Here is a 17,038-nt window from a genome sequence, read left to right on the forward strand (position 1 = left end):
CGAAAATAAGGACAAGTGTGTCCCATGGCCACGTGCTGATGATGACGATGCACCGCATCCATGGCCAGCACTGTTGTCTCTAGACACAGAGCCTGCTTGCCCTCTTTTATCTTCTCGCGCCTGTCTGCCTCTCCTTGTTGGCCTTCCAGACATGGTAATGGCCTGATGGGAGATGGGAAAACCAGCAATTGGGTAGTGTATATTGTGCTGGAGGCACACACAACATCCACTAACCCCTGCAGATGGCAGATGGCTTAATTAGAGAAGAGCTATATAGGTGGATAATGGTGTATACTGCGGTCAGGGCACACAGACCACACCCACGATCTCCTACAGCTGACTGAAAGCTCTATTACAGAAGAGCAATATAGCTATCTATATAGGTGGATATAATGGTGTATACTGTGGTCAGGGCACACAGACCACACCCACAATCTCCTACAGCTGACTGAAAGCTCTATTACAGAAGAGCAATATAGCTATCTATATAGGTGGATATAATGGTGTATACTGTTGTCAGGGCACGCAGACAACACCCACAATCTCCTACAGCTGATTGAAATCTCTATTACAGAAGAGCAATATAGCTAGCTATATAGGTAGATATAATAGTGTATACTGCGGTCAGGGCACGCAGACAACACCCACAAACTCCTGCAGATTGCTAAAAGCTCAATTACAGAAGAGCAAGAATGCTAAATCGGCCAATAACGAACGGTGTATACTGTGTTGAAGGTACTTGGAGAACACCCACTAACTCCTACAGACGCCAACACACTACACAAGGCCACCGCGCTGGCGGCCTTATATAGTGTGGGGCATGTACTAGACAGCCTGAGCTATGATTGGCCACAGGCATCCTGCCTGTGGCCAATCATGCCTCTCCTCGCTGCCGGCACTGTGATTGGCCAAGCATTGCGGGCCACAGTGCATGCTTGGCCAAACATGAGCCAGCAATGCACTGCGATGGCGCAGTGCATTGTGGGCCGTGAGCACCACACGAATTTGGCGCAAACGGCCCATAACGTTTGTATTCGCCGAACGTGCGAACATCAAACTCATCCCTAATCAGCAGTGAGCATTCTGGTGTTTGCTAGGTAATTGAAGAGGAAGTCACCTCTGACCTCACCTGCTCAACTGAGCTTCCTGAAAGGAATACATGAGGAGGTGGTGAACTACAAGACCCAGCGAGCCAAATCACTGCCTGAACACAAAAAACATGGAAGGAGAGAGTGCCAACACCTGCCTAATGAAGGTATATACAGTCATTTATACTGCCAGTAATACACAGTCATTTATACTGCACCTTTTTATCCCAGCACCAAGGGAACCCACACTCCTCAGGAGATTTACTGCCTCTATGGGGGGGTCTTCTGATAAGGGAGAGGCTGAACCCGAACAGGATGGATGGTGAAAAAATAAATAAATAAAATCAAAATAAAAATAAATAAATAAACTTTAAAAGGTGTCCGGAGCGAGGACGAAAACAGAACACTGGTGTGGGCAGACAGCCGCCCTTTATGGGCTAGGAAAAAGGTGGTCCTGGAGGGTTCAGAGGGGGCAGAGCTGACCCATAGTAGGTTGACATGGGGAGGTCCAGGAAATCACATTATGGGAAGATTAGAAAAGTAGAAAAAAGAAAAGCAGAAATGAATGAAGTATACATAGCTCCCAACTGTCCCTGATTTGGAGGGAGTGTCCCTCTGTCCCCCTCATTTGTCCCTCATTTTGGTCTAATCTGTATAATGGTATATAAAATGTATTATTTAAAAACGTGTTTCCCAGCGCTAAACCTTTCATCCAAATTCTGAATTGATGCATTTGTAAATTCCAAATGCCAATATAAAGGAATAGTAGTGGTAAAAAAAAAACACTTGTGGGTTTAACTAATCATTTTTTTTGTATAATTCTCCTTTAAGGGGGTGTGTCCTATGGCCACATACTTTTGCTAATACAATATCTAAAAGAAAAGTTGGGACTTTATATGAAGCTCAGCTAATAATGTAAAAATAGAAACCACATGATTAAGGATGCCAAAAAGCATATACATTAAATAAAAAAAAACAATAATAAATAAAATAATACAATTCAAAAACCTTTAATAATTTGTTATACATGATAATAACACAATTGATAACCAATCTATAAGTAAAAGAATATTGATACATGATAGTACAATTATACTAGTTTATACTAGTTCATGAACAGCATGATTAGGTTAATAACATAATTCAAAACCAGTCTATAAATAGTAAAATCCTGGTTGCACGGTAAAGCGATTATGCTGATTCATAAACACAACCATAGCAATAATAATCAATTGATAAACATTAGCAAAAAATAAGTTGATATCACTTATTGCGGCATCTCAAGATCACGTGATTAATAGATGTAGCATAAGGCTAGGGCTCTACGCGTTTCATGGGGGAGTCCCATTCATCAGGAGCAGTCGCATACATAATCATCTATAATAATAAAATAATATAAAAGGTTAACAAGGTGAACAATCACTGGACACCGAGGAAAACAAAAGCAAAAGTACAAGTGTATACATAACGTATAACACTCTTACCAGAGAATACAGGCTAGTAATAAGATAATAGTATTAGAGGTTGCGGACGCCATGGGGAAGTCATACCTCCCACGGGAGCTGAGGCAACATAAACACGGCCACATCAAGGCCTGGGGATGCAGCATGTGGAGCGATAGTGACGTTGTGATTCACAGTTGGTAATAAGATAATAGAATAAATGATGCTGTATGTGTACCAGTCCCATAAGATGTACTGTAAGAAATAATAAAAAGTAAAAAAATCTATAAAAATGAAATGTAAAAGTGTGATTGTGTTAAGTGCAAAAAAAGGGCCGTTCTTGGGCAGAACCTGCCCAAGCCAAGTGAGGGCTATAGTGTGACAGCCCAAACGAATGTCAGGAGAAATAAAAAATGAATGAAAAAATAAGAATGTATATTTACCTTAGATCTCAAAAGGAGATCATGGGAACCGGTGTGTGTATGTATCTCAAAATCAAAGTGAGGTGTGTGCTCCACCAGCATGCAGTCCCAATGGCCAAGGATAACCCCAGTATGCCGCCAACGCCACGCTGCGTTATGAAACAGAGGGAAGGAAGGCGGAGCCACCACCCGGGCACACAGTGTCACTCAACAGTTGGCGCTCAAAGTCCTCCCTCGTGTCAAAACCTGATAGACAAACAAGCACAACAGTGCGCGGTGCCATGACAACGCCGCACGTGGCCGCCCGACCTCATGTGACACCACACACTCGGTGCATGGGCGTGGTGTCGATGTGTGGGTGGCACCGCCCACCACCCCAACCAAGGGGGGAGGCAGAGGGAGGGGCCATACCAAACATCGCAGCTCCCGAGGATGTAGAACCCAGGAGTCCACAAAACGAAACACAAACTAATAGCAAAAAATCCAAAATGTCCAGCAAAAGTCTCCCTGCAATAGTGAAACCTCAATATAGTTAATACAATTAATAGACTGTATGCTACCTTAGCTAATGTGCTTTCATCCCTGAATCATGTCATCAAAAAAGGGGGATTTGGGACTTTGTATGAGGCAATGAATGGATACGTTCATCTGCCTCCATCCCTAATGTATATACAATATCTAAAAGAAAAGTTGGGACTTTATTTGAAGCACAGCTAAGAATGTAAAAATATAAACCACATGAATACGATGGGAAGTTGCTCCTTCACTTTCTTTTGCTAACCAAAGCCCTCCCCTTCCTGTAAAAATATAACTTATTCTCCTCCCCGCTCAAAGCCTGCCCCCTACAACTACTGACCTATCCTGTGCCCTTAACTAGGGCCTAAAAAGCTCCTTTTAACCCCTGTCATGCAGGCCCTACGTCTAGTGCATTCTTTCTTTTCACTCCGGGCCTTTCTAAAGGGAAGGGAAAGGTCACACGTCACTCACCTGGACAAGGGTCTTGTGTCTGATTGGTGGATCTCTCACTTATGTTGTTCTTTGCTGAACATCTGATATTCCAGAAATCGGGCGGTGACACAGGAGGCACAGTGACACGGACTGTCCGCTCTGAGCTGGTGACATTATATACCTCCAATCCTCCACTCACAGTCAGGTAGATGGAGGGGTCAGTCCCGTTCTCCACCCAGCAGGAGATCTCAGCGCTGTCATTCTGGAGACACCTCACATCCAGAACTGGATCTGATACCGGAACTAAGAGACACAGAGATGGGGAGATCTGTAACATTGTACTATAATGAAATATGATTTCCCCTGTAATACCCCGTCCACCCCAATCCATTACAGTCATAAAAAGTCACAGAATTCCTGAAATATCTTTGCTGCAGAAACTTTTATTGCAAGATCCTAAAGGGGCCAATTGTGTAATCGGGATTCCTAGGCTTTGGTTGATCTCTAAAGGAGGGGACCAGCAGCCAATAAAAAATCTATTCCTTCCTGGGGGGCGTGGCCAGCCATGGAGCAAGATGTCTGCTTAACCACCCAGCTCTGCTCAGCCCCGGGACAAACAGCTGCTCCCATGACTTACCAGCAGCAGCTCCCTCTCCCCGATGCACCGGAGGGGAGCCCTCATCCTCAGCGACTGGATGGTATGTCCAAGAAGAAATACCTCAGCCTCCACAAGCTGCGCCACCTCACTGACTATTTCCTACAGCCAGCCATGCAATCATCCAAAGATGGCGCCGGTGTGGCGCCTTGTGATCCCTCATAGGACACAGGCATCATGCAGGGTCCTGCAGACAACTCGGAGCCCATGGAAAATCTCACATCAGAGCCTACCTCTCCCCAGCAATCACCTTCAGATAGAGGTAAGCGGGCTGCACTGTCCCCAGCACTTTCCCCTGCTAAGGAACCTCGGATTAAGAAGCAGCACTGGGATGTCCAGACACACACAAACCCTGAGGAAAATCACTCAGATTGCCTAGCAACCCTCCCTGCCAGTGACCACCCAGCGTCTGAGCACACACTAAAGCTCACTCTGCTTTCTCTGCAAAGAGACTTTCATAATGAACTGCGCTCCTCTATATCTACCTTACACAAAAGAAATGATCGGGTAGAGGAATGCACGACCGACCTGGAAAAAGTGGTGACAGAACATAGCTCATTTATAACAAAATGGTGGATGCCTATGACCATCACACTGAAGAAATCCGATTCCTCCAAGTGATAGTGGCTGATTTAGAGGATCGCTCCACGAGGAATAATATTACATTTATGAGCATACCAGAAACTGTTAAACCTCATCAGCTATTCCTCCTGCTCTTCGCTCCCCCACATGTTAACAGACAGTCAGGGGTGCAGGGAGAGATACCGGGTCTTGGACCCCCTCCACAGCAGCAGAACGACAGGGCCCAGTCACAAGTGTGACTGCAGCGACACTTATAGTTTCTACTAGGGATGAGCTTCGTGTTCGAGTCGAACGTACGTTCGACTCGAACATTGGCCGTTCGGGCGTTCGGCGAATTCCGAACGTTTGGGCCGTTCGCAGCAAAATTTGTGTGGCCCACAATGCACTGCGATGGCGCAGTGCATTGCTGGCTCTTGATTGGCCAAGCATGCACTGTGACCCCGCATGCTTGGCCAATCGCAGCGCCAGCAGCGAGGAGAGCCATGATTGGCCACAGGCATCCTGCCTGTGGCCAATCATAGCTCAGGCTGTGTAGTGCACGCCCCACACTATATAAGGCCGCCTTTGAGGCGGCCTCGTGTAGTGTGTTGGCATCTGAAGCAGTGGGTGTTCTGTGTACCTTCAACACAGTTACACACCAATCGTTTTTGGCTGATTTCCTATCTTGCTCTTGTGTAGTGGTTATTGTCTGTGCCCTGACCGCAGTATACACCACTATATTCACCTCACCTATATAGCTAGTGATCTAGCTTTAATAATAGAGCTTGCAGTCAGTAGTGTTAGGAGATAGTGCGTGCTGTCTGCGTGCTCTGTACCCAGTACATACCGCTATAATCCACCTACATAGCTGTTCTCTATTTGAGCCCAATTGCCATCTGCAGGAGTTATTGGAAGTTGTGTGTGCTTCCAGCACAGCACAGTATACATCTGTATATACCCCTTTAACTCTGCTGTTTTCTGGTTATTGTCTGCGTGCCCTGACCGCAGTATACACCGCGATATTCACCTCACCTATATAGCTAGTGGTCCATCTTTAATAATAGAGCTTGCAGTCAGTAGTGTCAGGAGATAGTGCGTGCTGTCTGCGTGCTCTGTACCCAGTACATACCGCTATAATCCACCTACATAGCTGTTCTCTATTTGGGCCCAATTGTCATCTGCAGGAGTTATTGGAAGTTGTGTGTGCTTCCAGCACAGCACAGTATACATCTGTATATACCCCTTTATCTCTGCTGTTTTCTGGTTATTGTCTGCGTGCCCTGACCGCAGTATACACTGTGATATTCACCTCACCTATATAGCTAGTGGTCCATCTTTAATAATAGAGCTTGCAGTCAGTAGTGTTAGGAGATAGTGCGTGCTGTCTGCGTGCTCTGTACCCAGTACATACCGCTATAATCCACCTACATAGCTGTTCTCTATTTGGGCCCAATTGTCATGTGCAGGAGTTATTGGAAGTTGTGTGTGCTTCCAGCACAGCATAGTATACATCTGTATAAACCCTTTATCTCTGCTGTTCTATAAAAAAGGCATCTGCAGGAGTTAGTGGGTGTTGTGTGCCTCCAGCACAATATAAACTACCCAACTGCTTTTTTTACCCAACTCCCTTCAGGCCATTACCATGTCTGGAAGGCCAGCAAGGAGAGGCAGACAGGCGCGAGCCGATAAAAGAGGGCAAGCAGGCTCTGTGTCTAGAGACAACAGTGCTGGTCGTGGACGCGGTGCATTGTCATCAGCACGTGGCCATGGGACATGCTTGTCCTTCTTTTCTGCAACTGGACATGTTGAACCGCAACATGCCAACGACTTGGTAGAGTGGATGACCAAGCCCTCTTCATCCTCCTCATCCTCTCTCACCCAGTCTCAGGGTAGTAGCAAAGCAGCTGCCAACGCATCGTCTTCCCTCCTCTCAATGTCATCATCAGTGACTCCTTCCCTAGACCCACCACGTCCTCCTGAGGAGTCTCCTGAACTCTTTGAGCACAGTGTTGGGTACATGCTCCAGGAGGATGCCCAGTGTTTGGTGGGCTCTGATGATGACACTCAGCTAGAGGAAGGCAGTAGCGTGAGCGCAGAGAGAGGGGATGCTCAAGAAGGACAGAAATCTGGCAGTCATGTTCCACAAGCTGCAGCATACTGCCAGGTTTGCTACAGCGATGAAGAGGGAGGGGATGATGAGGGCACTGACTCCACGTGGGTGCCTGGAAGGAGGGAGGAGGAGGAGGAGGAGGAGGCACATGTCCAACGAGGCAGGATGCCCTCCGGGGGCCAGCTTAGGGGCAGCACACCGACTGAATCACACCGCAGAGCTCCGCCTGCGCAGAGCGCTTCCTCTGCGCGTTATTCTAAAAGTTCTTTGGTGTGGGCCTTTTTTGAGACGAGTGCATTAGATCGCACCGCTTCTATTTGCAACATATGTCTCAAGCGTATCTCACGTGGCCAAAACATCAGCCGCTTGGGCACCACATGCTTGACCAGACATATGTTGACCTGCCATGCAGCTCATTGGCAAGCGTACCTCAAAGACCCACACCAAAGAACAAAGCGGACCTCTCCTTGCTCCTCATCAGCTGGCATCTCCAACCCCACTAGACCTTCAGTCCTCTCTGAAACCTGCTCTGAGAGGAATGAAGGTGTAGAATTAGGTGTGTCACAGCCAAGTGCTTCCAGGAACTCTGCTAGTGGTACATCCACATCCGATTATAGCAGGCAAATGTCCCTGCCCCAGCTGCTGGACTGGCGGAAGAAGTTTACTCCCAGCCATCCACATGCCCAGCGGTTGAATGCTAGCTTGGCTAAATTGCTAGCACTTCAACTGCTGCCTTTTCAGTTGGTAGACTCGGCCCCCTTCCGTGAGTTTGTACAAAGTGCGGTTCCTCAGTGGCAGGTCCCCAAATGCCACTTTTTCTCACGGAAGGCGATTCCGGCTCTCTACCGGCATGTGGAAGGCAATGTCCTTGCCTCGCTAGACAGGGCGGTCAGCGGTAAGGTGCATATTACCGCTGACTCATGGTCCAGCAAGCATGGACAGGGACGTTACCTGTCTTTCACGGCCCATTGGGTCACTCTTCTGGCTGCTGGGAAGGATGCAGGACAAGGTGCAGTAGTGTTGGAGGTTGTTCCGCCACCACGCCTCCAAAATGCTACTATTGGTTGTGACACACCTCTCTCCTCCACCCCCTCCTCTTCTTCTTCCTCCATGGCCTCTTCCAGTGCTCTGTCCTCAGAACCAGCGGTGCTCCGTAGGCGTTGCAGGGGCTACGCAAGTACGCAGGCAAAACGATGCCATGCCGTGCTTGCGCTGGTTTGTTTGGGGGACAGGAGCCACACTGGGGTGGATGTTTTGTCAGCTCTGCAGGGGCAGGCCGAGAGGTGGTTGACGCCACGCCAGCTTAAGCCAGGAATGGTGGTTTGCGACAATGGCACCAACCTCCTCTCCGCCCTCCGACAGGGACAACTGACCCATGTGCCCTGTGTAGCTCACGTCCTTAACCTGGTGGTGCAGCGGTTCTTGGGCAGGTACCCCGGCTTACATGATGTCCTGAAGCAGGCCAGGAAAGTCTGTGTGCATTTCCGCCGATCATTTAATGCCTGTGCTCGGCTGGCTGAGCTCCAAAAGGAGTTGAACCTGCCCAAGAACCGCCTTATATGTGACATGCCCACCAGATGGAACTCAACATTGGCCATGCTGCAGCGGCTGCACATGCAGCAGAGGGCCATCAATGAGTACCTGTGCGACTACGGCACCAGGACAGGGTCAGAGGAGCTTGGTTTTTTCTCACCACGCCAGTGGGGCATGATCAGGGATGCATGCACTGTCCTGTCACCGTTTGAGGAGGCCACAAGGATGGTGAGCAGTGACAGTGCATGCATCAGTGACACTGTACCTCTTGTCCACCTCTTGGAGCATACGCTGTGTGGAATAATGGACAGAGCACTTGAGGCAGAACAGAGGCAGGAAGAGGAGGACTTCCTTGCCTCTCAAGGCCCCCTTTATCCAGACAGTGTTCCTGCTGTGCCACCCATCACACAGGAAGAGGGTGAGGAGGAGGAAGAGGAGGAGGAGGATGATTGTGTCAGCATGGAGGTGGAGGCTGGCACTCAGCATCAGCATCAGCAGCAGCAGTCTTATAGGGATGATTTACAGTCCCAAGAAACACGTGGACTTGTACGTGGCTGGGAGGAGGTAGCTGCGGATCATGTTGTCCTTAGTGACCCAGAGGACTCCGGACCGAATGCCTCAGCTAACCTACGCTGCATGGCCTCCCTGATCCTGCAAAGCCTGCGGAAGGATCCTCGTATTCTTCGGATCAAGGAGAGGGACCATTACTGGCTGGCCACTCTCCTTGATCCACGGTACAAGGGTAAGGTTGCCGACCTTATTTTGCCATCGCAGAGGGAGCAGAGGATGAGACATCTCCGGGAGGCCTTGCAGAAAGCTCTGTGCAACGCGTTCCCAGAGACTGGGAGGTCACAAACTCCTGGTCCTGGACAACGTGTTGCTGAGGCATCAGTCAGAAGGAGCGGTGGAGAAGGTGGCCATCTGACTGATGCTTTCAGACAATTTTTTAGTCCGCAGCCCCAAGGTATGATTGGTTCCAGCACCCATCGCCAGCGTCTGATTTACATGGTGCAGGAATACCTAGGGGCAAGGTCAGACTTGGAAACCTTTCCCACTGAAAATCCTCTGGCTTACTGGGTCTTGAGGATGGATCACTGGCCAGAGCTTGCACAGTATGCAATTGAGCTACTGGCCTGTCCTGCATCCAGCGTTCTTTCGGAACGCACCTTCAGTGCTGCTGGTGGCTTTGTTACCGATCACAGGGTGCGCCTGTCCACCGAATCAGTTGATCGACTGACCTTCATCAAGATGAATCAGTCTTGGATCACCCACAGCTACCAAGCACTTGAAGCTGATGTAACCGAATAATTTTTTTTGAAATACCACATCCCTTCAAGACTGCCTATGCTGATGCTGAGTGACTGTCCTGTTATGTTGATTGTCTATCCTCTTCCTCCTCCGCTGATATGTTGGAAGAACATTTTTGGTTCTGGGTGATGCCAGCAGCCCAATTTTTCTGCCCCTGTTTAACAGGGGCGTTTAATTACAATTTTTGATGCAATGCTTTGCAGCAGGGCTAATTCCTGCAATAAAACTAGAGTATATGGGAGAGGTTGCAGTGTGATGGCACCAGTGCCTAAGGCCCAATTTTTCTGCCCCTGTTTAACAGGGACATGTAATTACAATTCTTGATATAATATTTCACAGGAGGGCCCCTTCCTGTGCCCACCCAGAGTAACGGTGAGGACTTATAGTGTTGTGGCACCAGCACCACCACCACCAAAGGTCAATTTTTCTACCACTGTTCAACAATGGCATGTAATTACAATTCTTGATATAATCGTTCACAGCAGGGCGCTCCAGCACCCACCAAGAGTCACTTTCAGGGCTTACAATGTTGTGGCAAAACCAACACCTTGTTCCGCCATTTCTGCAGAGCATATAGGGCAGGCCCCTACTTTCAAACATCCAACTTACAAACATCTCCTACTTGCAAACGGAAGGAGACAACAGCAAGTGAGATGAAAAAAAATGGACGACAAAACAAATTATACAGGGGTGATAACCCTTCCCTATGTTTTCCAAAAAGCTTAAAAATAGATTTTTTGACTGGAGCTACACTTTAAAAATGTACCAGTTGAAAATGACAAACAGATTCAACTTAACACAACAAACCTACACAGTCCCTGTCTTGTTTGCACCGCCTGTATACTGCTGTTCTGAGTATATAGGGCCTGGGGGCCACACGCATTTCTTTTTTTAATATGGGTACGGGGTTCCCCTTAATATGCGTACAAGACCCAAATAGGCTGGTAATGGGCAGGGAGGGCTACCCATGCCATTTTTCTGAATGATTTTCAACCATATTGCAGGAACCAGATATAACATTAAAACCGCAAGCAGTTTTAAATGGTGTTATTTCCGTTTAATGTCATTTTGTGCAGGGACTTTTCTAAACACGGGAAACACGTGGCACTTCCCAGGCATACTACAGACACCCCCAGGCACCATATTTAAAGGAATATTTCACTTTTTTTTTTCACTTTAATCGTCATTAAAATCAGTGCTCCCGCCAAAACGGACGTTTTTAAAACTTTCGGTTTGGTGTGGTGACCACACAGGAAGTGAATAGAAATCCTCCCAATATGGAGCAAGACAGCTAAAAAAACTGCCAGAAGTTCTAACTCTACTTATCTCTGTTATATTAGTTTATAAAAAGTCATAGCTGGAATTGGGCTTCATCTACAAATGTCCTGGTAGATTTATTGGGGGAAAAATAGAAGGTCTCACAATTATAAATTGTGAGATTATGAAGCAGCTCATTCTGGTGTCCTCCTCACATTATGTACTTGTATGACCTCTTCTACTGAATGTTGGGTCTCTGTTTAGGTTTTTTATCTCTGTCCCTCTGCATAAAAACTGTATTTTATATTAGGACTTGTTCTGTGGTGTGGTCAGTGGTGAAGGGTTGGTTGCCAGTGTCCAGGGTTGCCTCCTAGGTAGGGGTGACACAAGTCTAAACCACCCAAGCTATCCTGCCTGAAAGCTATCAAAGCTGACAACAAATCATGGGTTTTGGAGGCATTGCCCACCCCGCAACTGCATGTATGCAATGGGCATACTATGGGGCAGGGGATACCTCCACTGCCCATTATTGGCTGTCAGCCAATATCAATGTCCCTGATTTGGAGGGAGTGTCCCTCTGTCCCCCTCATGTGTCCCTCATTTTGGTGTGATCTATATAATTTTATATAAAATGTATTATTTAAAAAAGTGTTTCCCAAAGATAAACGTTTCATCCAAATTCTAAATTGCTGCATTTGTAAATTCTAAAAGCCAATATAAAGGAATAGTAGTGGTAAAAAAAAAAAAACACTTGTGGGTTTAACTAATATTTTTTTTTTGTAGAATTCTACTTTAAGGGGGTGTGACAGGGGGTGTGTCCTATGGCCACATACTTTTGCTAATAGGTGTCCCTCATTCCCATCTCAAAAAGTTGGGAGGTATTAGTATATATGTACTGTGTATATTTATAAATAGCAATCAATGTATTGGGCCATTTTCCCAGGAACTATGACTCAAATCCATGACTATGGTATTAAATATGTCTTGTTACTGCTATACAAATAAAAAAAAAACACACCTTTTCCCTTAATGATCACACTACACCAATTGGAGTAAATTGACCATAGCAGCCTTTTTATTAACAAATATAAATAACCAATAATTAACATTAATTACATAACAAACCAGACCAGACTATTTAAAGAGCAAAGGATGCAAGGTCCTAATAGGCATAAATAACCAGGACAGTTCCTGCTAGTCACTTCACCGGCCTCCAGCCGCAAAAACCAACTCAGAGACAACTAGCAGGTACACATCCACCACCTGGGAGCCGTGCCTCAGGCGGGTCCCTACACCATACCTTTTGGTGCCCAGATAACCTAAAAAGGACCTTGCACCCCGCCATCAACCCATCTTACTTAGAAAGACCCCCAGAGTCCATAATCGGTTCCAAACCACCTTATACAGGGCGGGAGGGTGAGAAGTTGCTCCTTCACTTTCTTTTGCTAACCAAAGCCCTCCCCTTCCTGTAAAAATATAACTTATTCTCCTCCCCGCTCAAAGCCTGCCCCCTACAACTACTGACCTATCCTGTGCCCTTAACTAGGGCCTAACAAGCCCCTTTTAACCCCTGTCATGCAGGCCCTACGTCTAGTGCATTCTTTCTTTTCACTCCGGGCCTTTCTAAAGGGAAGGGAAAGGTCACACGTCACTCACCTGGACAAGGGTCTTGTGTCTGATTGGTGGATCTCTCACTTATGTTGTTCTTTGCTGAACATCTGATATTCCAGGAATGGGGCGGTGACACAGGAGGCACAGTGACACGGACTGTCCGCTCTGAGCTGGTGACATCATATACCTCCAATCCTCCACTCACAGTCAGGTAGATGGAGGGGTCAGTCCCGTTCTCCACCCAGCAGGAGATCTCAGTGCTGCCATTCTGGAGACACCTCACATCCAGAACTGGATCTGATACCGGAACTAAGAGACACAGAGATGGGGAGATCTGTAACATTGCACTATAATGAAATATGATTTCCCCTGTAATACCCCGTCCACCCCAATCCATTACAGTCATAAAAAGTCACAGAATTCCTGAAATATCTTTGCTGCAGAAACTTTTATTGCAAGATCCTAAAGGGGCCAATTGTGTAATCGGGATTCCTAGGCTTTGATTGATCTCTACAGGAGGGGACCATCAGCCAATAAAAATCTACTCCTTCCTGGGGGGCGTGGCCAGCCATGAAGCAAGATGGCTGCTTAACCACCCAGCTCTGCTCAGCTCCAAGACAAACAGCTGCTCCCAGGACTTAGCAGCAGCAGCTCCCTCTCCCTGATGCACCGGAGGGGAGCCTTCATCCTCAGCGAATGGACGGTATGTCCAAGAGGAAATACCTCAGCCTCCACAAGCTGCCTCACTGAATATTTCCCACAGCCGGCCATGAAATCATCCAAAGATGGCGCCGGTGTGGCGCCTTGTGATCCCTCATAGGACACAGGCGTCATGCAGGGACCTGCAGACAACTCGGAGCCCATGGAAAATCTCACATCAGAGCCTACCTCTCCCCAGCAATCACCTTCAGATAGAGGTAAGCGGGCTGCACTGTCCCCAGCACTTTCCTCTGCTAAGGAACCTCTGATTAAGAAGCAGCACTGGGATGTCCAGACACACACGAACCCTGAGGAAAATCACTCAGATTGCCTAGCAGCCCTCCCTGCCAGTGACCAGCCCGCATCTGAGCACACACTAAAGCTCATTCTGCTTTCTCTGCAAAGAGACTTTCGTTATGAACTGCGCTCCTTTATAGGAATGGCCGAACTGTTTGCCCGGCGGTCGTTTCACGGCGAATGTTGCGTGTTCGCGATTCGCCCGATCGGCAGACTATTGCCGCTGTTCGCCAGGCGCACATATGTGTTTACAGTGTGAAAGAACTTTGACCCATGATGACACATCCATCATGGGGTACAGGACAGCCAATTGAGACATTTCAGCACATGGACAATTGGACATTCCCCCTACCTTATAAATAGACCTGATCTGGCGGCCATTTTACATTCTGTCTTATGTCATTATAGGGAGAGGTTGCTGTGTGGAGCAGGGAGAGACTGTAGTGACACAAATCGATAGATATTAGGTCCACAAAAGTCCTTTTAAGGGCTGGTATGGTATAGGTGTACAGTATATAGGGTTCAGTGCATTGCTGTGCTGGTGATTGCAGCAACCTGTCTTTTGTCAGTGCAGGGAGGGACAAGACGCTGTGTGCAGCAGGGACAGTCGGTATAATCACTAGCTATTACTATTAGGTCCACAAAGGTCCTTTTAGGGACTGGTATAGGTGTACAGTATATAGGGTTGTACACATATAATATACTTTCTTCCAAATATAAAAAGAATATTATACTTCACTGCTGCCCTATTCTGCAGCAGTCTTTTATCAGTGTAGGGACTGAGGTACAGTCTACAAATCACTAGCTACTAGGTCCACAAAGGACCTTGTAAGGACTGGTATAGGTGTACAATATATAGGGTTGTGGTGCACTGTTGCAGATTACGGCCCTATTCTGCAGCAGTTCTTTATCAGTGTAGGGACTGAGGTACAGTCTGCAAATCACTAGCTACTAGGTCCACAAAAGGTCCTTGTAAGGACTAGTATAGGTGTACAATATATAGGGTGCTGGTGCAGGGCTGTGCTGCAGATTACTGTCCTATTCTGCAGAAGTCCTTTATTAGTGTAGGGACTGAGGTACAGTCTGCAAATCACTAGCTGCTAGGTCCACAAAGGTCCTTGTAAGGACTGGTATAGGTGTACAATATATAGGGTGCTGGTGCACTGCTGCAGATTACTGCCCTATTCTGCAGCAGTCCTTTATCAATGTAGGTACTGAGGTACAGTCTGCAAATCACTAGCTACTGGGTCCACAAAGGTCCTTGTAAGGACTGGTATAGGTGTACTATTTGGTGTGCAGTATATAGGGGTGTAATACACGTATAAAATACTTGCACATATAGAAAGCACAGTATAGTGCACTTCCACTGTGCAGCATTATGACTGCTGAGCGGTTCTGCAGCGATACTACAAAGAGTGACAAACAATAAAAAAAGTATTATAACTGGTGTGATAGACCGGTGGCCCACCAAAACAACAGATTGAAGTGGGGTGTTATATACCTTCTTCCACATACATACTGCACTTCTCTAGAGACTTTTGTCACAGGGTAATTTAAAAAATGTCAGGCAGAGGAAGAGGCAGGCCCTTCCACAGGGGTGGTAGGGGTAGGGCAGGAGCAACAGGCTTGAGCCAAAGTGGCAAATTGCAGAAGATATGTGCAATTACGTCAAAGGACGCACCAGACTTGGTTGAGTGGCTCACTCAGCCATACTCTTTTGCACCCTCCTCATGCTCTCCATCTGCACCCTTCTCTTCACTCTCTGCTATGTGCCTATTCTGCAGCAGTCCTTTATCAGTATAGGGACAGAGGTACAGTCTCCTAATCACAACCTACTAGTTCCACAAAGGTCCTTATAAGGACTGGTAAGGTATAGTGTACTACAGTACATAGGGTTGAGTGAGGTACAGTCTGCTATTCCTTAAGGACTGGTATAGGTCCACAATATATAGGGTTGAGGTGCACTACTGCAGACTGCTGCCCTATTCTGCAGCAGTCCCTTATCAGTATAGGGACTGAGGTACAGTCTGCTAATCGCAACCTACTAGTTCCACAAAGGTCCTTATAAGGACTGGTAAGGTATAGTGTACTACAGTACATAGGGTTGAGTGAGGTACAGTCTGCTATTCCTTAAGGACTGGTATAGGTCCACAATATATAGGGTTGAGGTGCACTACTGCTGACTGCTGCCCCATTCTGCAGCAGTCCTTTATCAGTATAGGGACTGAGGTACAGTCTGCTAATCACAACCTACTAGTTCCACAAAGGTCCTTATAAGGACTGGTAAGGTATAGGGTACTACAGTATATAGGGTTGAGTGAGGTAAAGTCTGCTAATCCTTAAAATGGAAGTAAACCCTTCCAAACAACTTTGACCTACAGGTAAGCCTAGATTAAGGCTTACCTGTAGGTCCAAGTAATATCTCCTAAACCTATATGGTTTAGGAGATATTTGCCCGAAAATGGGCACCGCTGTCTACGGCGCATGCGCCGTAGACAGCGGCGCGCATGCGCACTAAATGCGGCAAGTCCAAGAATGGATTTGCCAAATTTGTCGACTCCCGTGCGCATGCGCGGGAGTGACGTCATCGCGGCCTCGCCGTATGACAGCGGCGGAGCTGCGAGGCGCGACTCCCGTGCGCATGCGCGGGAGTGACGTCATCGCGGCTTCGCCGCTGTCATTGGTCGGAGCTGCGAGACGCCACCAGCAAGATGGACGCGGCGGACTACAGGGATCAGCGGCGACTTCGCTGGCTCCTGTGTCAGGTAAGTGACACATAATGAGCTACTATGCGATGCATAGTAGTCCATTATGCTTTACCTTTGCAGGGAAAAAAAGAGGAAGTAAACCCATCAGGGTTTACTTCCTCTTTAAGGACTGGTATAGGTCCACAATATATAGGGTTGAGGTGCACTACTGCTGACTGCTGCCCTATTCTGCAGCAGTCCTTTATCAGTATAGGGACTGAGAGTTTTGTCACAGAGTCATTTAAAAAATGACAGGCAGAGGAAGAGGCAGGCCCTTCCGCAGGGGTGATAGGGATAGGGCAGGAGCAGCAGGCTTGAGCCAAAGTGGGAAGTTGCAGAAGGTGCGTTCAATTACTTTAA

General features: G+C 47.3%; 1 protein-coding gene across 2 annotated transcripts in view; it reads right to left on the minus strand.

Annotated features, from left to right (window-relative positions):
* Positions 1-2,082: 2,082 nt before the first annotated feature.
* LOC143959455 (pregnancy-specific beta-1-glycoprotein 4-like) overlaps positions 2,083-17,038 on the minus strand; it is a 207,338-nt gene continuing 192,382 nt past the window's right edge. For both annotated transcript variants that reach the window (XM_077468106.1, XM_077468107.1), the window contains 3 exons: positions 12,981-13,244; positions 3,940-4,203; positions 2,083-2,465 (listed from right to left, as the gene is read on the minus strand). In XM_077468106.1, the coding sequence (XP_077324232.1) occupies positions 2,440-2,465; positions 3,940-4,203; positions 12,981-13,244 (554 nt within the window). In that variant the 3' untranslated portion in view covers positions 2,083-2,439. The remainder of the gene's footprint in view (positions 2,466-3,939; positions 4,204-12,980; positions 13,245-17,038) is intronic.

Source organism: Lithobates pipiens, unplaced genomic scaffold (genome assembly GCF_037356315.1).
Source record: "Lithobates pipiens isolate NorthernLeopardFrog02 unplaced genomic scaffold, aLitPip1_a1.2 Scaffold_76, whole genome shotgun sequence".
NCBI classification, from domain to species: domain Eukaryota; kingdom Metazoa; phylum Chordata; class Amphibia; order Anura; family Ranidae; genus Lithobates; species Lithobates pipiens.